This window comes from Puma concolor, chromosome B1, assembly GCF_028749965.1.
Source record: "Puma concolor isolate L17-30 chromosome B1, mPumCon1.1.hap2, whole genome shotgun sequence".
Classification (NCBI taxonomy): domain Eukaryota; kingdom Metazoa; phylum Chordata; class Mammalia; order Carnivora; family Felidae; genus Puma; species Puma concolor.
In genome coordinates, this window is record NC_141670.1 from 186,085,571 (window position 1) to 186,112,019 (window position 26,449).

The 26,449-nt window shown below is 35.4% G+C and overlaps 1 protein-coding gene and 1 non-coding gene across 6 annotated transcripts in view; both read right to left on the reverse strand.

Annotated features, from left to right (window-relative positions):
• Positions 1 to 26,449, reverse strand: part of TBC1D19 (TBC1 domain family member 19) — a 145,951-nt gene that overhangs the window by 67,358 nt on the left and 52,144 nt on the right. For all 5 annotated transcript variants that reach the window (XM_025921323.2, XM_025921322.2, XM_086705276.1 and 2 more), the window contains 4 exons: positions 20,652 to 20,724; positions 13,888 to 13,926; positions 12,078 to 12,190; positions 272 to 346 (listed from right to left, as the gene is read on the reverse strand). In XM_025921323.2, the coding sequence (XP_025777108.1) occupies positions 272 to 346; positions 12,078 to 12,190; positions 13,888 to 13,926; positions 20,652 to 20,724 (300 nt within the window). The remainder of the gene's footprint in view (positions 1 to 271; positions 347 to 12,077; positions 12,191 to 13,887; positions 13,927 to 20,651; positions 20,725 to 26,449) is intronic.
• LOC147582064 (small nucleolar RNA SNORD36) lies at positions 4,899 to 4,967 on the reverse strand. Its single transcript, XR_015250687.1, has one exon. It is a non-coding gene; the product is annotated as a small nucleolar RNA SNORD36 (small nucleolar RNA).

Here is a 26,449-nt window from a genome sequence, read left to right on the forward strand (position 1 = left end):
GGAATAAGAAATGTTACCATTCTTTTAATCAAAAAAATCAGAGTACCAGGAAAGTATCATGAGGACAACTTCAAAAGGAAAGAGGATAATATTTACTGGAGACTACAAATTTTGAAGATGAACCTTAAATTTACAAGTACAATGACCACTTACAATTATTTTTCAAGGTTAATCTATATTATCATACAAAATACAGGCCCTGCATGTTCAAGACTCTCAGTAATTGTTAAATGGTATTTCTGAAATGAAAAAACTATACACTTTTACTTACTTTATAGATTAGACTATCCACCAAAAGGTCATGTTGTATCACATTGGTCTTGAGCTGCTCATAATATAAGATATCCTAGATTTAAAAGTAAAACAAACAAATAAAATTAAAGGTCAATCACATTTATAGAGTCAGCCTCAAATTTTAATAAGTAATAATCATTAACAGTATTATGAACTCTAAGAGGACTTTATTTTATTCACTACATTCTCCATGCCTAGCTAATGAGACACTTAATAAATATACTTAATCCCATCACTTAGGATAAGATCTGAGCACCTGGTGGGTATTCAATCAATGCTTCCTAAATTAATTAGCTGTAATTTAACTTTAATGGCAAATATTTATTAATTACTAGGTGCCAGAAACTGTTTACCCACCATACATGAGTTAACTCATTTAATCCCATACCAACAAAATAAAATAGTTCACTGATTACTATTCCAATTTTAAAAATTATTATCCCCATTCATATTTGAGAAACAGACACAGAGAAAAAAGTAACTTGCTGTCCAAGGCCACAAAAGCAAGCCACACAAAACTTGCTGTCCAAGGCCACAAGTCCTTCAAAAACCCAGAAGGACTACTCTGTACTGTTGTTCTAGTACCTAAATCATCATAAAATAAAAAGGTTAAACATAATAAATCATCTCTGCTAGTAAATACAATCACAGAGCATACGAAAGAAGTCAGTTTTTTTAATATTAGAATATGGTTCCATAACACTATAAAATCTGATTAACTGTATACAGTGAAAAGATTAGGCTAATGTTTAAGTTAATAGAGAATAAGACATAGAAAAAAGAGAGGGAAGATGGAAAGTAGAGAAAAAGATAGGAAAGGAAAAATATGAAAGGAGGGAGGAAGGGAAAAAAGGAGGAGGGGCTTGAAACTGTAATCCAGTTAAGCATCAGGTTAATAGTTGGTCAGGACATTCATTAAAAGAAGAAGAAGAAGAAGCAGCAGCAGCAGCAGCAGCAGCAGCAGCAGCAGGAGGAGGAGGAGGAGAAGGAGAAGAAGAGGAAGAAGAAGAAGAAGAAGAAGAAGAAGAAGAAGAAGAAGAAGAAGAAGAAGAAGAAGAAGAAGAATGAAGGTAAGGATCAAGTGGCAGTAGTTGTCTTAAAGACAGATGGAAATAGCAACTCATTGTTTTAGCTGACCCTTACGTTCCTCCAAATCCCTCCAGTCATCTCTTAGGCACTTTAGTCTTAGTTTCTGCCCATATCCAAACACTGCTTGGCTCCACTAGTACACGCCAATCTGTATGAATCTTTCTGAAGATATTCCCTCAGACGGGTAAGAGCTGTGGGACAGGGTTGCTCGGGACAAAGAGTATCTATTGCGTGCACCTGCCTTGCACACAATAGGTGTGTGTGCACATATGTTTCCTGAAATATGAAATATGATTTTTTTTTTTTGAGAGAGAGTAAGCAAGCTGGGGAGTGGGGCAAAGGAAAAGGGAGAGAGAGAGAATCTCAAGTAGACTCCACCCTCAGCAGAGAACCAGACACAGGGGTCTGTCCCACAACCTTGGGATCATGGCCTGACCCAAAATCAAGAGTCAGACACTCAACTGATTGAGCCACCCAGGCGCCCCTGAAATTAATTTCTTAATCTTGAAAGATGCTTAATACAGAGTGCTCTGATTTGTGTGAAAGTGCTCTTTGCCTAAAGATAATCTGGAGATTTACTAGCTACTTTTAGTCATTTTAATTTTAATTTTAAAAAAAGTCTTACTTTGCTCTTATTTATGATGTTTTGATTTCTTAACTAAGGCAAAATTATTTTATTATTTTAACTTCCATTGTACCTATTGAATCCATTTCTCTCACTAAAATAAAAGAACATTCTTAAAGATAGGAATAGTACCTAATTCAAATACCAACCCTTGACAACTGGCAAAGAGCCTAGCATTATACTCTAATATTTCCTAGCAACGGGGGTGGAAAAGCTAAGAAATTCAGAGTTATGCCTCTTTTAAAAAATAAAATAAATAAAAAATCACAAACCGATATATGACTGTTAAAAAAAAGTGAAACAATCTACAGCTGGATAAAGAAAAAGTTTAATAATCCTTTCTTTTCCCATTCTGCTTTCCCAAAGAAAAGAATGTTATTTGTGTTGTATTTATAACATTATTTGTAATTTGTATTCTTCCATAGCTTTCTCCACATTTGTACAAATATATAATTATATGTAAGGGTTTTGGTTGTCATTTTTTAACATAAACTGGAATCATACTATACTCATTCAGCTTCTCTAACTTAGACATATCATGGTCATCCCTCTATGTCAGCAAGTATACATCTGTCTTCCTTCTTAATAGCTAAATACACTGTAATATTTTTAAAGCTGTGCCATAGACCGACCATAATTTATTTAATCTTTCTCCTGTAGATGAATACTGAAGTTGCTTGCCACCACAAATAACACTGTAATAAATATCCTTATGCACATGTGCTTTCGTATCTATGGAATACATTGACAAAGAAAGGATTATAGGCTGAGGGTTATACAGAACTTTAGCTGGACTATAGTTTGCCCAACCATTTTCCAAAAATCATCAATTCAGATTCCCACCAGCCACACATGAATGCACAAGTTTACCTATATCCTCACCTCTTTTAAATTTCTCACGGATGAAAAATGGGTGTCTTATTGTTGTGTTAATTTGCACTTTCCCAAATAACAATAAAGGTGAACATCCTCTCATCTGTTTACTGGGCATCTGAATTTCTACTTCAATGATTTGCCTTTCATAACATTTTTCTATTAGGTTATAGCTGTTTTATTAATTTGTCAGTCTATTTATAATGAGGATTAATGCTTTGTCATTTGAATTACAAATACTTTTTCTTCAAAAAAAAGTGTTTGATTCTTGTTTATGGTATACATTGACAACTTTTTAAAAATTCCCTATAGCTTTGGGGTTTTTTGTTTGTTTGTTTGTTTGTTTTTTGCTTAGGCAAGGCTATCTTACCATATGTTTATACAAATATTTTTCTATCTTTTCTAAAATTACTATTTTTATTTAAATATTTATAATCTACTTGTAACTTATCTTTACACATAAGCAAAAGGTCTGTTTTCTTTCAGAAAGATGGTTAATTATCAGCATCATTTATTCAATAAACCATAAATCCCCAACTGAAATAAAACTTTATTACTTCTCTATCAGAAATGGACAGATTCGGCAGGTAGAAAACCAACAAGGATAAAGTTGAATACAACAACACCATCCATTAGCTGGATATAATAGACATCTATACACTACCTCATCCAACAACAGCAGAATGGAAATGCTTCTCAAGCTAACATGGGACATTCACCAAGACAGACCACATTCTGGGTCATAAGACACCCTTAACAAATTTAAAAGAATAAAAATCACACAATGTCTGCTCTTAGATCACAATGCAATTAAACTAGAAATCAGTAACAGAAAGACAACTGAAAAATGACCAAATACTTAGACAACATATTTCTAATAACACATGGGTCAAATAAGAGCTCTCAAGATAAATTTAAAATATTTTGAACTAAATGAAAATGAAAATGCAACTTATGAAAATTTGTGGGATGCACGAAAGTAGTGCTTAAAGATAAATTTATAGCACTGAATGAATAGATTAGAAAACAAGAAAAATCTAAAAACAATAATTTTAGTTCCCACCTTAGGAAACTAGAAAAAGAAGAGCAAATTAAATCCAAAGTAAGCAGAAAAAAGTAATCATAATATTTAGAGCAAAAATAAATGAAATTGAAAACAGAAGATCAATAGAGAAAAATCATCAAAACCAAAGCTGGTTTTTTGAAAAGATTAGTAAAACTGATGAGCCTCTAGCCAGATTAATAAGGAAAAAAGAGAGAGGACACAAACTGCTAATATTGGAAATGAAAGTGGGAATATCACTGCAGATCCTTGGATGTTAAAAGGATAATAAAGTGGTACTATAAACAACTGGATACCCACAGATTTTATAACCTAGGTGAAATGGACCAATTACATGAAGAACACAGTTTGCCAAAATTCACACAAAAAAGAAACAGACAATCTTGAATAGGCCTATATCTATTAGTTGATACAATAATTCATAACCTTCCAAAACAGACAGTACTAAGCCCAGAGGGGTTCACTACCAACCATTTAAGAAAGACATTTGAGGGGCGCCTGGGTGGCTCAGTCTGTTGAGCGTCCAACTTCGGCTCAGGTCATGATCTCCCGGTCCGTGAGTTCGAGCCCCGCGTCGGGCTCTGGGCTGACAGCTCAGAGCCTGGAGCCTGTTTCAGATTCTGTGTCTCCCTCTCTCTCTGACCCTCCCCCGTTCATGCTCTGTCTCTCTCTGCCTCAAAAATAAATAAACGTTAAAAAAAAAAAGATTAAAAAAAAAAAGACATTCTACCAATCCTCTACAATCTCTGTCAGAAAACAGAAGTGGGGAAATACTTCCTAGCTCATTCTATAAGGTCAACATTGCCCTAACACCAAAACAGACAAAAATATCACAAGAATAGAAAAGAGACCAATATCACTCATGGACATAGAAAAAAAAATCCTCAACAAAAGAGTAGCAAAATTGAATTCAACAATGTATAAAAAGAACTGTACACCAGGACCACATGGGATTTACCACAGGTTTATAAAGCTGGTTCAACATTTAAAAATCAATTAATGTAATCTATCACATCATGGGTTAACAAAAAAAACCAAACATGATTACATCAATAGAAAAAGTAAAAGCATTTGACAAAATACAACACCCATTTATAATAAAAACTCTCATAAATTAGAAATAGAGGGGAACTTCCTCAACTTTATAAAGAATAGCTACAAAAATACTTACAGCTATCATAATGCTTATGCTGAGAAACTCAAAGCTTTCCCCCTAAAATTAGGTACAAGGTAAGGATGTCCCCTCTCACCACTCCTTTTCAACATCATAGTGGAAGTTCTAGCTACTATAAGACAGGAAAAAGGAAATAAATGGTACACAGATTCACAATGAAGAAGTAAAACTGTCTTTGTTTGCAAATGACATGACTGTCTATGTAGAAAACCCAAAAGATTTGACAAAGAAAACCTCCTGGAAATAATAAGCAATTATAGCAAGATTGCAAGATAAAAAGGTTAATATTCAAAAGCCAATCATGTTCCTATATACAAGCAATGAACAAGGGGAATTTGAAATTAAAAACACAATACCATTTACACCAGCCCCCCAGAGAATAATTTCAACTTAGATATAAATCTAACAAAATATGTGTAAGATCTACATGAGCAAAGCCACAAAATTCTGATGAATGAAATCAAAGAAAAGTTGAATAAGTGGAGAGATATTTCATGTTCATAGATAGGAAGAATCAATATTGTCAATCATATGTCAATACAACCAATATTGTCAATCAATATGTCAATACATATCTTGTACAAGATATGTATTCTTTGTAACTTGATCTATAGATTCAATGCAATCCCAATCAAAATCCCAGGAAGATATTTTGTGGATACTGACAAACTGATTATCTAAAGTTTTTTATCATGAGGTAAAAGACCCAAAGTAGCCAACACAATACTGAAGGAGAAAGAGGAAACTTTAAAGCTTATATCAAGAAATAAAAGACCCGGAATAGCCAACACAATACTGAAGGAGAAGAGCGATGTTGGAGGACTGATATTGCTCAACCTTAAGACGTACTATAAAACTACAGTAATTAAGGCAAGGTGGTATTGGCAAAAGAATAGACAAATCAGTGGAACAAAACAGATTCCAGAAACAGACCAACATAAATATAGTCAACTGATCTCTGATAAAGAAGTAAAGGAAATATGAGGGAGCAAAAACCAAAAACCAATCTTTACAAAAAGGAGGATAAAACAAGTGGACATCCACACGCAATCATCATCATCACCATCATCATCATCACCATCATCTAGATACAGACCTTACACCCTTCACAAAAATCAACTCAAAATAAATCACAGACTTAAATGTAAAGTGCAAAACTACAAAACTCATAGGGGATAATACAGGAGAAAACCAAGATGACCTTAGATATGGTGATGCCTTTTTAGATATAATCAAAGACATGATCCATAAAAAGAAATAATGGATGGGCTGGCTGCATTAAAATTAAACACTTGTGCTCTGCAAAAGACAATGTCAAGAAAATGAGAAAACAAGCCACTGGCCAGGAAAAAAATATTTGCAAAAGATATATCTGATAAAGGACTTTTATCCAAAATATACAAAGAACTCTTAAAACTCAACAAGAAAACAAACAATGCAATTAAAAAATGGGCTATAGAGCTCAACAGACACCTCAACAAAGAAGACTTACAAACAGGAAATAAGCATATGAAAAGATGTTCCACATCATATGTCATGAGGGAAATGTAAATGAAAACAACAATGAAATACCACTACATACCTACATGTATTCATATTTACATTATTGCCTATAATTTACAAATTCCCATAGGGAATTTCATGTTAATTGCTATTCTAAGTAGTAATTTGTAATCATATTTGTAATGTTTTTTATTATAAATTAATGATAAATACCCTTCATAACCAATGCTAGGAAACTAATAAATATTTCAATAAAAGAAAGTCATTAAATTTTTAATCTTAGTGCAGTATGCTTCCATAAAGAAGTATATCTTCAAAGTGCTGTGAATAACTTAACATCTATAACTTTAGGCATGTAACAGTGCTACTGACAAAAATCTACTTTTAATTAAGAGAAAAATAAAAACATATCAGAGAATTTGAGACTTAGAAGGTACCTTGGAAATACCTAGTCTATTTGCCTTATTTGAACATTAAGGAAATGAGATCTGGCCAAGTTAACTGTCTTAGCCAAACTTACAGAACTGGCTAGTGACTCAACTAGTCCTCTTAATTCCAATCTAGGATGTTTGGTTTCAGTAATTTTTAGTGTAATTTATCCATATAAAACGAAAGAAAAACACGGATAATGAAGTTGAAATTATAACTATGTTATAGTGATAAACGATGATTTTTATATTAATATTTTAATTATAGTCTATAAAATATATAAGCAATTAGAAAATGCAATGATTACTAATAATATAACAGGATATTTTTAAGCTCCAGTAATATAGATGTTTAAGAGTAATAAATTATAATTATAAAAAGCCATCTCTGAAAAACAAAGTAGCCCAAATTTTTAGCATCAGAGGATATTTAAACTTTAGTATATATATTTGTTTGGTACTTTATGCAGACTTACACTCTTTAACTAAAGAAAAAAGGAAATATACTCACAGGAAATGAAAGACTCCAAAGAACATTCCTAACATTTTGTAGGTCATTAAACATTATGTGAGCCTACCATTTTCAGACACTGTACAAGATACTGACATTTACAGATGGTGAAGAGGAAAAACAATCCTTGTCCTCAGGTATTCGACCTAGAAACTGCAGCAGCCAAATGAATAAGAAGTATAGTATATGCGGGGCGCCTAGGTGGCTCAGCTGGTTAAGTGTCCGACTCTTGGTTTTGGCTCAGGTCATGATCTCACGGTTCGTGGGTTCAACCCCCATGGTGGGCTCTGCACTGACAATGCAGAGCCTGCTTGGGATTCTCCTTCTCTGTCCCTCCCTCTGCATGCTCTCTCTCAAAATAAAGAAAGAAACTTAGAAGAAAAAAAAAAACAAAAGAAAAGAAGAAGTATGGTATGTGTTTCTGTGTCTTTAGGCCTTTGTTCCTGCCCTGGTTAAGACAGGAGAGAGAGAAAAAGGTGTCTAACTGTAGTGGTGATGGAGCTGGGAGAAGACAAGGTAGGGGAGAGAATGGTAGGAAGGTTTCTCAGAGAAGGTGACAGAACAAGCTGCGTCTAAAAGAAGAGTAGGCGTTTCCAAGCAGACAAAAGTCCGCGGAGGTTTTTTCAGGATGAGAACTGCAGGGAGCAAAGAAAGATAAAACAGCATCTCTTGAAGAACCACAAACGCATCGAGGTAATTATGCCTTTTCTTTTAGACATCAGGAGTCTGGCATAATTTCAGAACACATATTGGAGTTCTGTAGGCAACTGGAAATTAAAGTTTTAGGCGTAAGAGAGAGTTTGGCTGAACCCAGAGTCAAAGCCATTAGGGAATAAGTGACCTGTAAGTAAGACAGGCCAGGCAACATGTAGTACAGAATGAAAAGAAGATCAAAATGGAATTCTTACAATTACAAGCCCTTAAGGTCCAGCAAAGGAACTCAAAATGGACATGAAAAAAAAGAAAAGAAAAAGAAGAAAGAAAGAAAGAAAGAAAGAAAGAAAGAAAGAAAGAAAGAAAGAAAGAGAATGAAGAACTAAGAAAACAGGGCAAACTAAATTAAAGAGCAAGAATACTTCAAGGGCAGAGTAAGCAAGAGTATCAAACACAGTAGACGTAAAGGCTAAAATGTATCCACTGTTCTTTGGTGACTTTAGCCATGGCAGTTGTAGTCATGTAGTGGGGTGTATGCCAGACCATGGTAGACTGAGTAATTAATGGAAGTGATGCCTCCAACACAGACTTTTCTTTCAGAAGGTTTCGCTATAAAAGTACAGGAGGCAAGAACAGGTGCTGATACAAATAAGTTTACAGATTTGGTGGAAGGAATCTGAGCGAGTCTCTTATGATGATATCTGTTTTCTCCAGGAAGGAGAAGATGAGGCGTTTTGCTAAGACTCTGAAAAGAAGTGTTGAGGAGAATGAAAGTCAGAAACGGGCACTATGAAGACTGAATGAGCTGACCAGGAAAATCTAGGAAGGTCAGGCATTGTTATCGACCTGGGGAAGGTTGTGGAGAAACTTATGAACTCACTAAAGAAAATTTTAATTAATACTAGTCCTGGCTATTTATTAGTAAGCAAGTACCTAAAACAAAGTAGAGAAGAATTTTCAGAATTCTTTAGCAAACTAAATTAAGCAAAAAAATTTAAAATAGGATGAATGTTTACTAAATATGGATATCCTGATGGGCACCTAGAGATTTGCATATAAGAAAATATACAAAAGCAATCTTTTTAAATGTATGACATATTTCCTTAATAAGAGAAAAAACATCGAAGTAAATAATGTTCTAGTGAAATAAATTAATTACTAGGAACTTAAATCATTAAATCCAGTTTATCTATTGAGATAAGATTTTTAAAAATATCTTCATGGGTGTGAAATGTGAAATATTCCACTTATCTCTGTAACTCCTCAATTATGATGTATTTCTACGTGTCGCGTATTTTAAGTGATTGAAAAAAAGTTCTGATAAAGTATTCTTGATAAGAAACGACTATTCTTCCCTCCCACCCCACCCACCCAATGTACCTACCACCTACAACAATTATTTTGGAACTGCTTTAGTTTGTTGAGGTCATACTTTTACACCTGAAAATAAGTGAAAGTGATGGAAAGTGTTTTATTCAATGAAATCAAGGTTGCTTTTCTGCAAATATTAATTTCTATTTCCAGACTTGCCATTGTACATTTAAAGATTAAGATGACGGGACACCTGGGTGGCTCAGCTGGTTAAGCGTCCGACTTCTGATTTCAGCTCAGGTCATGACCTCATGATTTGTGAATTCAAGCCCTGAGTTGGGCTCTGTGCTAACAGTGCAGAGCCTGCTTGTGATCCTCTCTCTCCCTGTCTCTCTGACCCTCCCCTGCTCATGCTCGTTCTCTCTCTCAAAATAAATAAACAAAAAAAATTAAGATGACTATTAGCTCCAAAATTCAAGTGTGAAAACTGCCTTTGAACATTATAATAAACAACCATTTTTTATTGGAATTTAATTGGGATTACTATTCTTATTCTAGGATGACACTTATTTTTTTTTTTTTTTTAAGTAGTCTCCATGCCCAACATGGAACTTGAACTCAGACCTTGAGATCAAGAGTCAGATGTTCTACCAACTGAGCCACCCAGGTGCCCCTCTAGGATGATACTTCTGGAAAAATTCTAAATTTGTTTCTAAAATAGTAGCAATTAGTTCCTCTGCAGAGACAAGTTTTGTTAATCTAGCTCCTGATGAGTGAACTTGGTAGGTCACCTACACAGTTAGATCGACAAGAGTTACCATCTCTTCTCCAAGAGTTGATACTCTCCCCCAAAATGTCCAATGTACACTCACTTCTGTTCTGTAAACTTACTTCTAGTGTCACCACAAAAGATACCAATATCATTTGGTCTAAAACTTCTTGCAACTCAATCACAAGGTTTATTCTTTCAGAAAGGAAGCAAGTAATTTTTGACAGTGATGTTCACAGAGGGAAATTCAAAACACACACATACACAGAAAAGCACACATGTAACATAATTTGCAAAAGTCAGAGGTGTACTTCTTATAATAATATGAATAGTTGATTTTCTTAAAAACCATTACTCTAAATTACAATTAATTTATAACATAAAACTATGCAACATGTAAGTATTATTTTATTACTATCATTAATGTTGACCATTCATGTCAGGCACTGTGTTAGAAGACATAGATATCCTTTCATTTGATTCTCATAACCACCTTATGATATAAATATTATTACCTATATTTCAGCATGGGTAAATTGAGGTTTCAAGAAATTTAACTCACTCAATGGCACATTTTAAGTAAGATTAGAGTTGAAACTAGGTCCGTATAATTCCAAAACCCAAGTTTTTTTTTTTTTTTTTTGAAGTTTATTTATTTTGAGAGAGAGAGAAAAGTGCTTGTGCACGTGGGGAAGGAGCAGAGAGAGGGAGAGAGAGAATCCCAAGCAGGCCGCACACCATCAGCGTGGGGCCCAACGTGGGGCTTGATCTCATGAAACATGAGATCATAACCTGAAGCCAAAATCAAGAGTCAGATGCCTTAACTGACTCAGGCGTCCCCTGCAAAACCCATGCTTTCAACCACTAGGCCAGGGAGCTATTAGTTCGCTACTTATTAAAAATCTTTAAATGGATGGGTTATATGATCAATGGGCTTTAAGCAAAACAACAATTTTTTTTCAAAAAGAATCAATGTTTTATATAATTGTTCTTTATTGAATCTGTTACTTGCCTGTTGGTGATTTCTCTTCATATTCATTTTATTTCCTAAAATAAAATGTTCCTGTACTAAGAAAACTAATATTGCCACATAATCTGTCAGTTTTTAGAACCCTAAAAATAGTGCATGTTTCAAAAGCAACTGTAGGGAGAAAGCGCTCATTTATATATACTGAGTGGTCCTTTATCTCTCCTTATTCTAATATCCCAGTTCTTTCACATGTCTTCACTGATCTCCACTGGCAGACTCCATTTCTTAAAATTTTATTTACTGTTCTTTTACCTATAAGTTTAAAATATCCAACTAATTATCGTAACAAAAATTTCTATGTTAAGCACACAGTGATTATATTCTATGTTAATCTTGTCTTAGAACTCAAAACTACAGTGATTTTTGTAAATGAAAAAGGGGGTAAATATATAAGGCTAAGAAACCAAAATTTAAAAAAAAAAGTATTTCTATTTTGAATAATTGGTTACTGGGGCACCTGGTGGCTCAGTCAGTTAGGGTCCAGCTTTGCCTCAGGTCATGATCTCACAGTACGTGGGTTGGAGCCCCGCATCAGGCTCTGTGCTGACTGCTCAGAGCCCGGAGCCTGCTTCGGATTCCGTGTCCCCCTCTCTCTCTGCCCCTCCCCTGCTCACACTCTGCCTCTCTCTCTGTCAAAAATAAATAAACATTTAAAAAATTAAAAAAAAAAAAAACAACAACAATGTGAATCACTGGTCACTGAAGAATAAATGTCAATGAGCTCAAATTTAGCCTATCTTCTTTGACTCTTACCTCAGGTTGACTGGAAATATTCAAAATGAGAGCCCATAATTCTGCTCTCAGTGCTGTGGGGCTTCCTTGTCTGATATACTGTTGAGCAGCGGCACTATCTTGTTCTGCTAGAACTGTCAAAAGTAGAGTAAAATCTCATTACAAATTTCATAATGTAAGACAACATTGAAATATTTTAACTAAAAATCTTTGGGGAAGCTAATATTTCATCTCTATATCTAACATAATTACATCATGTCTTGACAGCCTTCTTGTACTCTCTGAATTTTGATGTGGCCCTGTTTACAGCCCTATACATGTTGAGTCTGAAATTCCTCTACCTCCCACCCAATTTGGTAAAAATTTTTAATGTAGGTACTTTGAAATCACTTTGTTCCATGGATCTGAAACTAGTGATATAGACACATAAATTTCTTAGGCATATTCTCTAAGTCAGGAATGTTCTAGTATTTTGAAGTACTATGGTATTTGAAGTATTATGGCTAAGAATTATAAAGAATTCGATGACTTCTTAGCTATTTCCCAAAATCAACAGAAGAGAGAGATTTTTTTAAAAAAGAACTAAAAACAGAAAAGAACTAAGAATCTTTTAAGAAGGCCAAAAGCTCTTTATAATCAGCCAAGTTCACAAAATTAAGATATTATGCTTTTGCTTTCATTTTCATTTTTATTTTCTTTAATTAAAATACTAGCTATTAAGTCTGAAAATACAGGCTCTCCCAAAACACACAAAATAAAAATAAAAGCAAAAAAAGACATATCAGACAACTGCCGGTATTTGTCTAATATATTATTTTCTTCTATTTTCTTCTTAAAAGAAAAGGGAAAAAACTTGTACTAAATGAAAATGACATATCCAAAAGAAACAAAGGGATCATATAAAAGAGATGAGACATGGGGCGCCTGGGTGGCTCAGTTGGTTAAGCGTCCAACTTCGGCTCAGGTCATGATCTCGCTGTCTGTGAGTTCGAGCCCTGTGTCGGGCTCTGTGCTGACAGCTCAGAGCCTGGAGCCTGTTTCAGATTCTGTGTCTCCCTCTCTCTCTGACCCTCTCCCGTTCATGCTCTGTCTCTCTCTGTCTCAAAAATAAATAAACTTAAAAAAAAAAAGAAATGAGACATATTCCTTAATTTGCAACTCTGTTTAATGAAAACGTCAAACATACGAGTAAAAAATGATGATGTCTTGAATAAATATTATTTTGAAAAATTGAAGTATGGAGTTTAGAACATGACAATCGCCCTAGAAGGTACATTCTGACACAAAGACTTATCTGCATTTCACATTTCAAAGACAAAATAAGATTTATAAAAACAAGGAGAAGAATCTTCAAAAGATAGGGAAAAAATTATTCCCCAGAACACTAAGGGCCGCTTTGGGTATTAAGTCTTACCATTGTGAACAGTCATTGAGAAGTACAGCTTCTCCTAATGCAGGGGCATATTCCAATTAACGCTAATGAGAAGTGTGTGGGCGCATGAAAGAGACAGCCTTCCTCTTTGATTTTAAAATGAAATTCTGCTGAATGGATTAAGCTCACATTTTCGAAGAATGTGTGTCTGCATTTATTATTTCCTTTTTAGTGAACCATCTGTGTTCTTCTTTATCTAACATTTATTGATGAAGCCAAAATGATGCATTCCTCCTCTTTATAAAGATTCCCATTATATTACCTACATAGTTAAATAGTACTCTTTTTTAGATTTTTAGCTTTCCAGAGATTGAATTTCAGTTGGAAGTACATGATGCAGACATTTACTTAAGACTGTTTCATTTTCAGAAATCATAATTAGTAGAATCAAAAGCTTACCTTTTTGCCCAATACGTACATGCTCATTTTCAAAAAGTTCTAAAAATGATAAAATTATTAGACACAAGTATGATCAACCACATTTATAACAACATAGGTATATTTTTTTCTGGTATTGATACTGTTAATTATTTCTAAAGCTGAATGGTTCTGTATAAAACTATAAGAATATTTACCTTTATATATAGAAAAATCTTTTTTGTAAGTTGTTTAAAGTTTATGGAAATTAAAAGGGAGTTAAGTACATTTAATCAGAAGAAGAAACTGATAAGTAATTTTCCTTTGTTAAAATAAAACAGAATATCTTTTCACAACAGAAAAAAGGTCCACTCCTCTTGACAGCTTCATTTGCAAAGCCCTACTGCTGCTCTAATCTGCCATGAAAGCATAGCTAAAAAAATAAAGCCTTAATGCTATTATAGGTAAAATCCCACTATACAAATGCCATTTTAAAAGATTATATGGGAGAAACAAAGATTTGCTTTTAAAGTACCCATCATAATGGCAAAAAACTCATAAACTAAACCACATTAAAAAAAACTTCTCTTTATCAAAAGACACCATTGAGAGTGAAAATGTAAGTCACAGAGTGGGAGAGTATCTGTGCAATATGCATATCTGGCAAAGGACTTGTATCCAGAACATGTAAAGAACTCTTGGTAAAGACAGACAACTATCTGACCTAATAGGCAAAATATGTGACAGGTTCTTTACAAAAGAGGAGACCCAAAGGACCAGTAAAGTATGAAAAGAGGCTCAACCACATTAGTCGTCAGAGAAACACAATGAAAACCATTATGAAATATACACCCATCATAACGCCTAAAATGAAAATCCTGACAATTCTAAATGCAAAGTAAGTGGAGCAAATGAACTTTTCGTACAAAGGTGGTGGGAATGTAAATTAGTGCAGCCACTTGGAAAACCATGCACATCCTAGAACAATTAGCAATTTACTCTCAGGTGTATACCTTAATGCACACATATGTGCACCAAGGAACATATACTAGAATATTCATGGCAGCAATAATGGTAATAACCAAATAGTGGGAACAACTCAACTGATCATCAACAGTAGAACTCATCAACAGTGTGATTCCATACCTATAAAGTACAAAATAGGCAAAAGTAGCCTATGATGTTAGAAGTCAGGATAGTTAAGCAAAAATAATATAAAAACAGGGAGGGGGACAAAAACATAAGAGACTCTTAAATATGGAGAACAAACAGAGGGTTACTGGAAGGATGGTGAAGGGGGAATGGGCTAAATGGGTAAGGGACATTAATGAATCTACTCCTGAAATCATCGTTGCACTATATGCTAACTAACCTGGATGTAAATTAAAATTAAAAATAAGTAAAATAAATTAAATTTTTAAAAAAGTCAGGATAGTTGTCACCCACGGAGGTGGCAGAGACTGGAGGTGTGCCTGGAGGCTTCTAGGATGCTGGTAATAGTCTTATTTCTTGATGGAGTCAGAGGTTTCATAAGTGTGCTCACGTGGTAAAAATTCACTGATCCGTATACTTATGATTTGTGCCCTTTTCACTATGTACACTATACTTCTATAAGTTATTTAAAAATTAAGAGCAAAAAAAGAAAAGGATACTGACACTATAAGGGGAAAACTTTTAGCTCTTCTCCCCATCTCAGAGAAAATCCGTTTGTCAACTTCCTTTCTTCCTCTACTCACAATCTGACAAAGGAGGAGCTGTTAATTGGATTTGTTAGATTTTACAACAGTGATTAGTTCGCCTTTTCTCACAAATGGGATAATGGTGTGTTAAGGGTCATGAACTTAACAAGTGACTGTCTGGGTAAGTAGAACCTGGGTCTCCCGGCAACCTGGTGACCATCTTGGCACTTGATTCCCTCCTGAGCAGAATGCTCGTGCTTAGCACTTCAGAGCTCTTATCTGAACTCAGTGGCCTGCTGGTGGCCAGACCTGGGCATTGAGGGAGAGGGAGACCTGTCCTGGCCTCATATTTTAACGCAGTTTTCTAAAAAGCCTGTTCTGTGATCCCCGGGGTCAGCCCAGCTGACCAATATAAAATGGTACTCTACTTCATTCTTCCATGTGTTAATGTTTTCAGTGTTAGATATTTTTTTTAGATTTAAAAAATTACCATAAAGCTGGTTTTACTAAATACAATATTTGAAGCAGAGTATTCTTTTAGTTTATTTTATTCCTAATGGCTCTGAGGTTGAGCAGATTATACAATGACCAAGTAAAGCGTTTGGGATGACTGCCAACACACAACCATTTTCTATGACTAAAGTATTTGAATATATTTACTCCAAAGCCTGTATATAAAATAACAATACCAGTTTCATTTTAATTAGCTGCCATTAGCTTCTAACTGTCAAAGCTCAGTGACCAAAGAAGCAAATGTTGTCAGCCAATTCTTGTCTCTTGTAAAAATGGATGACACTACTGGATGGTAATAGTGCTTTATCACTAAAAGTAGTAGGAAATAAAAATTTTAAAAAACTTCTTTATAGAATTTAACTATCCAATCATGTGACATACAATGACTTTGCTTTGTAAGTGCTATTTTCTAGTCTAAGAATGAGAAGCCAAAAAAAGTCAGAACCAGAATTTCCAATCCGTTACTTAAAAAATGCTTGTTATGCTGTTATTGACTACGTTAATAAATACATCTATGTTAGTAAATCTTGCTTGGGAAAAAAAGTGCTCTGGTGAAATGAGTTGGGGAGATTCTAAGCTAGAAGTTTACTTAGGATTTCTCATAGTCTTAAATTTTTTTTTTTTTCAACGTTTTTTATTTATTTTTGGGACAGAGAGAGACAGAGCATGAACGGGGGAGGGGCAGAGAGAGAGGGAGACACAGAATCGGAAACAGGCTCCAGGCTCTGAGCCATCAGCCCAGAGCCTGACGCGGGGCTCGAACTCACGGACCGCGAGATCGTGACCTGGCTGAAGTCGGACGCTTAACTGACTGCGCCACACAGGCGCCCCAGGATTTCTCATAGTCTTAAAGATAGTGACACAAACTAAAGATCTTAAAAATGTATATGACACAGCCTTTCTCAAACCTTATTTAGCAGTAAGATCCTCTGTTTCACAGGACATCTATCTGATGAATGCTTCATGGAACACACTTCAGAAAATGCTAAGCCAACTAAAGCTGCTTTTTCTTTTAGAAATAATAAACTGTTGAAAATGTCTATTCAGCAAAATCCCATCTCATAAGTTCATTAGTATGTATATTCAGGCAATAATATCAAACACATGACCCCCCCTTATCAAAAAGCCTTATGAAAGAGTATTGATCTTGCTTATCCTTCTAGCATGAGTCTTCTACATGGTTTCCATTTTAAGTATGTAGATGTGTACATATGTGTATTTAAAGTAATGAATATTCATGAGAGTTTGTAGGAATAATGGACATGTCTAACTTTAGATTATTTTAAAATCTGGATTCCATATTATGAAGGTAAGTATTTTTCTCCTGACTCTTATTTATGTAAAAGTTGTTAAGCTAGTAAGTAGGATATGTACCTCAAATATGAAAATTGAGTTAAGAGTATTGATAAAACATAGGTGACACAGGTTTTTAAAGACGGATATAGTGTCTTTAAGTCAGAGTACAGGGGCGCCTGGGTGGCGCAGTCGGTTAAGCCTCCGACTTCAGCCAGGTCACGATCTCGCGGTCCATGAGTTCGAGCCCCGCGTCAGGCTCTGGGCTGATGGCTCAGAGCCTGGAGCCTGTTTCCGATTCTGTGTCTCCCTCTCTCTCTGCCCCTCCCCCGTTCATGCTCTGACTCTCTCTGTCCCCAAAAAAATAAATAAACGTTGAAAAAAAAAATTAAAAAAAAAAAATTATAAGTCAGAGTACACCTAATCTTAAATATAAAACTTGCCTCTAGCCAGACACAAGTATTGGCAATATTTCAAACCGTTAGCAGCACAGTTCCAGTTTGACCAAAGCCACAGACATAGACCAAAACATTAAAAATACCAATGAATTCTAGGCAAAAGTAGTTATCTATAACCCTGTTCTTCTTTCTAAGTAATACTGTTGGTTAGCAATTCTCAAATCATGTAAAAATCCAAGTACTATATCACTGAAATCAATCTCATTGGATAGATACCAATTTAATCCAATTTCTAGCAGTATTGCTTTGAGAAGTAGAGAGTAAAAATAAATGCATCAACTAAAGAGATTATCAATCTCCTCTGGGCAGATATAAGTGCTCCTTCCTCTGCTCCAACTGCCCCTTGTATGCAAGAATAGCAAATACCACACTGAGTCTTATCTATATCTGTATTTCTACTATACCTTCCCTAAGAGTAAAGATTATGTCATATCTATGTGTTCACTAGTCCCTGGCCGTTAGCAGGGTCTCACGTTTGTGAATCAAAGAAGAAAGAACTATACTCTAGATTAAGAAAAATATTGGGTCTTCTAAAGCATAGCTACTATAGAGTTTAGAACAACTTTAAGCAATTCTTAAGGATAATTTAAAAGTAAAAAACATAAATATCACTCAAGGCTGTATTATTATTTCCTTTTCCTTTTGTTGTATATGGCTATCACTGGCCATGAACAGAAATATAGGATATCTGCCTTAATCTGTTCAGATTGCTACAACAAAAAACCCACAGACTGGTTTATAAACAACAGCAATTTATTTGTTACAGTTCTAGGGGCTAGAAGTCCAGGATCAGGGTGCCAGCATGATGGGTTGTGGTGAAGTTCTTCTTCTGGGCTATAGACTGCTGACTTTTCTCTGTGTCCTCACATGGTGGAAGGGGCTAGAGAGCTCTTTTACAAGGGCACTGATCTCATTCATGAGGGCACACCCTCTTGACCTAACCATTTTCCTGAGACTTCACCGAGTACCATCACCTTGGGGGTTAGGACCTCAAAATATGAATTTCAGGAGGACACAAACATTCAAACCATAGCAATATCTTATTCTGTAAGATGTCTGATATCTTCTTACAAAATAAGAAAAGACTATCAAAGGGATCAGGAGGGGAGGCAGCAGACTTTGGAGGCAGACCGCTTAGTGTTGAATCTTGATTCCAGCACTTATTAGCTTTGTGAACTTGGGCAAGTACTTAACATCTTCACTTCTTAACTTTAAAATGATAGTAATACTTCTACCTTACACAATACTAAAAAATTTAAAACCATAATGCAGTGCTACTATATATCGCTAGGATAACTAAAACAAAGATGGAATACATCCAGCATTAGCAAACATATGAGCCAGCTTCTACTCTCGTACCTTGTTAGTGGAAGTATAAACTGGTACTACCAGTTTTGAAAATTCTTTGGCAGTTATCTACTAAAAATGAATTTATGCGAACCTCGGGAGAGGGAAACTGCCTTTTCAGGTGTGTATTCAACAGAGGAGTATACACGTGCTCACCAAAAGGAACATACTAGGATGTTCATAGCAGCCTTGTTTGTAACAGCCGCCAACCTGAAACTTCCCAAATACTCATCAACAGTAGCAGGGATAAATAAATGTGTGGTATGTTAATACAGTGGAACGACTATCATGCAAAACAAAATGGCCCACGAATACATAAAACAATATGGTTGAATCTCACAAATATAATATTGAACAAAAGAAGTCAAACATCAAAGGGTAGATACTATATGCTTCCATTCATATTAAGTTCAAGAATTGGCAAAATTAATCCATACTGCTAGAAATCAGAATAGTGGTTATTTTTGACAAAGAGGATAAAGACTGAAGGGGGCCTCAGCATATTGATCTGGGTGGTATTTTAATAGGTGTGCCCAAATCATAAAAATCCAACGAGCCATTCTCTTATAGTATATGTACTTTCTCTTTCTTTTTTTTTAAAAAAATTTTTTAAGTAATCTCTACCCCCAACATGGGGCTTGAACTCACAACCCAGAGATCATGAGTCATATACTCTACCAACTGAGCCAGCCAAGCACCCCCTATGCTTTTCTATATGCATTGTACATTAATAAAGTTTTAAAAATGGTAATAATACATACTTTCTAGAGCTGCTAGGGTTAAAATGAGATAATACACATGCAGCACATAGTAATGTACTCGATGACTGTTTATTAGGTTTATAATTATTATTAACAATAAGAAATAGCCAAATTCCTTATTTTATAGAGAAAGAAGCAAGTCCAGAAACGTAAAGTGACTTGTTCAAGTCACACAGCTAGCCAGTGCAGAGGAAAGACTAGAACAATTCCACAAGATGGGCCTCCCATATTTTAAGTCAATTTTTACTTCCTGTTGATTATAGCTAAATACCAATCCGATCTTTTATGAAAAACACATTGTATTATGCACACAAAAAAATAAAAGCTAAGGAAATTTTCTGTTTGGTTAATATTTAAAAGATACTAATTTTATACCCTAAATTTATACTAGGTAGAATATCAGTATTCAATTAACTTGATGATACAAAAAATAAAAATAGATGGTAATGGCCAGTAAATGTAAATATGAGTGCTGCCAATGAGGATTTTGCCAAAAAAACTGACTTATATATGTCTAATGACTTTTCAAAAATTACTTTAAAGACCTTCAAACAAAAATACAAAATCTAGCTGAATTCTGATCATTGCAACATACAGAGTTCTATTCAATAATTAACAATAATCAAGGAGAATCACAAAGTATGCTTAGTTTTCAGACGTAAAAGAGTTACTAGGTTAATTTGGAAATGAAAAGATGAGCCTTAAACTGACTCTCATTTATCATTAATTATATGCCATCTGAGAGCAACACTCACCAGGAGGCACTTGTGTAGAATCATCTATACCCAGCTGTCCTGTAGTTAAGCCCAATTCTACAAAGAATTCTTTCTGGAAAATAACACACATAGAATTAACATACATCTCAGTGGTTTGTCATACAGTAGAAACAAAAGTCACCTCATCTTAACATCAGCTTCAATAAAAAATCACAATGTAAAATGCATTTTTGCTTCATTTAAATATCTAAAAAAGGATATTATTGCACTTTTCAGTAGTGATGCATTAGTTCAAAATTTTGCCTTTTTAAGTAATAGATGATTCAGTAAAGACATGATAATTATACTTGTGAGTAAAGAACTAATAACATTAAAATCATTCCTCAAACACAAACACACAATATGTGTAGAATTCATCAATTTTATTTCTAAATTCATCATCTAAAATTACCAATATGATTCTCTACCTGTGTTTTCTGTGGTACTGTACTTCATTCTGCTTTTAATCAACTAAACACTGCAAATATCCAAAACAACTTAAATTAATTTTTAAGTAAAATTAGACTATCAAGTGTTCTGCTAAACTAAAAATAAATCAGATTTACTCTCCAGACTTCCTCCACTTATCTAGTAATGTCTAGTGAAAGTAATCATGTTTGTCTGTTATTTTTTAAATAACACAACCCCATATTGTTCACGTTATGTTTACTCCCTAAGTAATTAAATATTTCTATTAACATTTGCCTCAGTGTTTTGTTACCATTCTAATTGCTAAAACCAAACTTCCTTCTTTAAAAAATGGAATTAGTTTTAATCCTTTATAATTATGTATTACTTAAATAGTGATTTATTTGTGTCCCTCATAAGACAGTTATCCAGCCTAACATTCACACTCGTTTCATTTTTGTACTGATTTTATGTAACTGATGTTATACCTCAATTTTTAACTAAACTTGGCTTTAATCTAGACAAGTTGTAAAGACAAACTAAACTTGTCTTTAATCTAGACTTCAATTTATGTGTCCCATTTTTAATGACTAAAGAGGCAAAAATGTAATGTTATTCATCCATTTTCAACCACTGTCTTCTATTTATTGTAAATACTCTTCCTTCATTTAAATCATTAGAATTAATGATAAGGTATTTGGTTATTTAGTAGTCTTCATCTTTATTCTAGAGAAGGGACTTAGGTCCAAAAACATTTCGATATTACCTTCTGTAATCACAATGGAGAATTTTACTTTTGCTAAGACATGTTAAGGCACAGAAATAGAACTCTGAATATCCATTTTCTATTTCACTGCTCTGGACTACTTTTCACTCAACATCACCAGACTTGGGCCCTAATCTCAGATTTCTTTCAAAACTCCCCCTGGGTATTAGGCCTTCTGGAATGCCTTTCTTGATATTCCAGGCTGATATAAGCAACGCTCTATATACATGTATTACCTTTTATAAACTTCTAGCAAAGTACATAATCACATAATTTTGTTACTGTTCATCTCCCCACAAACCTGAAGCTCCGAGAATATAAGGACTGTCTCTTATACATATTTGCACGCCCAGTACTTGGCACAGTGCTCAGTGACATGTAGCAGAGGGGCTCAACAATGATACTGAATAAACCACACCGCTGAGCTCTATTCCAACCGGTTGCCTCTACGTGACTGAATCAGTAAATAGGAATGACTTGACAACTTCACTTCAAGTTGTTTTAAAAAAGAAATGTCGTTTTAACATGGATGAGACTACATAACATTGTGAACTAGGTTTGAAAGCCATCTATTATAGGATCGTATGACTCAGTGAGCACAACCAAGTTTAATACTCATATAGAGACCAAGGTCTCAAATAAACCAAACCTCGAGTCAGAATTGTTATCGCCAGGCCGCAGGACTCAGGGAGGGCAACAACAACTAGTGAGAGCAGGAAGACAAGGACTAACCATACTCTTAGTGGGTATAGCCACAATTCTTTTGAAAATTAGCCACAGGTTTTTGGTTGTTCAATAGCTAAGAATGAAGCCACATCAGTTCTGGGTCTCATCAGACAGAAGACACAATTAGTCCCACTTATGCACATGCTGACCCTTTCATACAGTATCCTTTTCCTGCTTCTTTACCTAGAAAACTCCTTCAAAGTAGTCCAAATGGCAGTACCCCTATGGAGACTTCCCACCACTTTCAGGAAAAGAAGCTGCCGCTTCCTTTTCTGTACACTTTGTATAAACTGCTACTAAAAGGACTTCTAACACTTTTTAAAAATAACTTCTTAAAAATTGTTTAACAAAGTTGTAATATTAACGATTAATAGTTATGTACTGCTTACTAAGTTCCAAGTACTGTCTATATGCTTTATATATTATTTTAGCTTCCTAGTGCTGCCATTAAAAAAAAAAGTATCACTAACTGGGTGGCTTTCAACAACAAAATGTCTTCTCACAGTTCTAGAGGCTAGAAGTCCAGAATCAAGGTGTTAACAGGGCCAAGCTCTCCCTGAAGACTCTAGGGGAGAATCTGTTCCAAGCCTTTCTCAGCTTCTGGTATTGCCGGCAATCTTTGGTGATCCTTGGCTTATAAATGCGTAACTCCAATCTCTGCCTCCACTGTCTTATGACACTCTCCTTGTATGTCTCTCCTCTGTGTCTCTTCTCTTCTTATAAAAACCTGGTCATATTGGCGTTAGGGCCCACCCTATTTTGATAAGACATCCTCTTAGCTTGACTGCATCCGCAATGGCCCTACTTCCAAATGAGGTCACATTCACAAGTACTGGAGGTTAGGACTTCAACATATCTTTTTGAGGCACACAATTCAACCCATAATTTTGATCTTAACTTACTGATCTGCACAATACTTCTATGAGATATTATTATCCCTATTTTACAAATAAGAAAACTAAGGCTCAAGGTCAAGAAAATTTATTCAAGGTCACATAGCCAGTAAGGGGCAGAGCAAGAACTTAAACCCCAATTAGGTAGCTTCAGAATATAATCAACTAACCATCATGCTATACTGCCTTCACATGCAGCAAATAGTTTAAGAAGTCAAGTCAGCTAAAAAATATATAACAACAATTCCTCCAATATATGCATGTGCGTGTCCGCGCGCACGCGCGCCCGCGCACGCGCACACACACACACACACACACACACACACACACACACACACACACAAACTGGCCACTATCCAGAAACAACCACTTTCAGCTTTTTTTCTGGTATTTATCTCCAGATTTCAATTAACAAATATAGACTGCTATTCTTATCAATTTTAGGTATCTATTGATTTTTCTTGTAAGTATTTTAGCTCATGTACATTCGCTTTTCCTCCGTCCAACGTTCCAATATAATTATATATCAATTCTTGATTAAATCCATATTAAAAGTTTGCATTATGACTATTTAAATATTATTCAGTGCTGAGCCGTGTCGTATGCTATAAATCGGTTTCCTTTATTTTACTTTTTTTGGTACATGCAGCTGATAATGAAATCATTTTTTTCACTAATATAATTTTCTCTAATCATTTATCTCTTCCTATACCCTTCAAGAACTCTGAAAAGATCCTCCACCATATAATTTTGCAAACCTAACAAGTTCGTACCAACTTTTCTTGCAAGTGGTCATCCTGGAACCCTCCAGCCTCTTGCTCCAATCTAGAATCGCTCTGGTCCTGCTGCACACCCTTTGTCCTGAAACTGCTTGTCACTGTCATCCTGGAAATTCTTAGGTCGGAACCCTGTTTCTGGGTCTCCTACTTTGCTCTCTGTATCTATGAGCTTGTTTTGGAGACTTCTACCAACAGTTCCCCAAATAAGAGTAGATATTTTAGATCACCTAAATATCTGAAAATGTCTACTCCAACTTCACATTTGATTAACTGTTGGTTATATATAGAATTCTTGGCTTGAAATCAGTTGGATTGTTAAAGAGATTATTTCAAAATCTTCTAACTGCCAGTTTTGCTGCCGGGAAGTCAGATGCCACTCTCATTTCTGACACTTTATATGTATTCTGTCTTCCTTCTATGACAAGTTTTTAGTTTTCTTTTCAGGAGGCTTGATACAGGTCTTCTTTCATTCATGACATTGGGTGGGCCTTTTCATACCGGAGATTCTTATCTTTCACGTCTTGGGGATTTTAATAATTCCATTACTTCGGTTTTCTCATTCTGGAACTCCCACTGGTCAGATTTTAGCCCTTCTGGATTGATTATCTAAGTGAAAAAACAAAAATTTCCCTCTTACTTTTCATCTCTTTGGTTTTTTTCCTTGTGTCCTTGGTTTTTTCCTTGTGTTCCTCATCTCATAGAGATTTCCTCAGCTTTGCTTTTGACTCTTCTGATTTTTTTTGCATACCATATTTTTGATTTATAAAAGTTTTTTTTAATTTTTTTAAATGTTTATTTATTTATTTTTGAGAGAGAGACAGAGCACGAGCAAGGGAGGAGCAGAGAGAGAGGGACACACAGAATCCGAAACAGGCTCCAGGCTCCGAGCTGTCAGCACAGATCCTGACATGGGGCTCGAACTCACAAACCGTGAGATCATGACCTGAGCTGAAGCCGGACGCTCAACCTACTGAGCCACCCAGGCGCCCCTGTGAAAGTTCTTTCTTATTCTCGTTTGTTGTTTTAATGAAACTCTGTTCTTGTGTAATTCTTGTTTCATGAGTTGTATCTTCTCTCTGAATATTAATGGTTTAAATCTTCTACTGGGAAGAAATGGTTAACAGGCTAACCTCTTTGTCCATGTGAAGATGACCTTGGGTTTACCTTCTCCCAGCACTGTTGCCCTGAAAATGTGCTGGCTCTCTCTCTCTTTCTCTCTCTCTCTCTCTCACACTCTCACACACACACACACACACACACACACACACACACACACACACACACGAATTGTGGCTAGGAATGCCAGCTACATTACTAAGCAATGCAATTTCTGAAAAAAATATGACCCTTGATGATAAATTACATCTGAAACAGAAGACTTTGAGTGGACTATAAAAATCTATTGGAAAACACAGGCCTTAGCTGCCTGCTGTGGTGTCTCGAGAGGCCCTGGATGCTATGCCCACGTGCATTACAAGAAACAGTTCCTATCCTGTGTAAGACGTCCCTTTGTTGTACCTAGTCAATTTCGTCACTTACAATTGCCTGCCTTCCTTGTGGGGGCTGGAGGCAGCATAGGGTTGGCTGTAAGGACTCCTGGAGAAAAGCTACCTGACATACTGACATGCTGTTTTCTGCCCTGTATTATTCTACAAATCTAAGTGAATCTGACGCCAGGTTATGACCTATTGTATCCTGTGAGTGTGAACATAAATTCAAACCTGAAACCATTATTAAAGCTCATGATAAGTACTCATTCCCTAAACTGGCTTTAAAACAATTTTTTTTTTTTTTAGTTTTGGTGTCTGCCTTTCAAGTCGGAAAATTTCAAATATCTGCAGATCCTGGGCTGGTAGGTCATATTTAGGAACGAGGCAATAAACAACTGACTGGAAGCTATGTCTGCAAGGATTGGGCATAAGATGCAAGGGGGGGGAGAGAATTGCAGGCATAGTGATGGAGGTAGCGGATGAGGATATTAGCCCACCATTTGGTCAACTCTCACTTAATTTCTCTGTTTTCAAAACAGTGCCTCATTCTTGTACTGCTCTAAATCTGAAGTGGCTAAATTCTTAGCCTTTATGATTCTTTTCCTCTAAAGAACCTGTCTCTGGTCTCCATTGGGGAAGGAGAAGTCACCTGAATATGCAAGCTGGTAGGAGTATGGGGGTCTACTCTCTCCTGATACAGACTTTCACACAGTCTCATTTTCAACCCTGTGGCTCA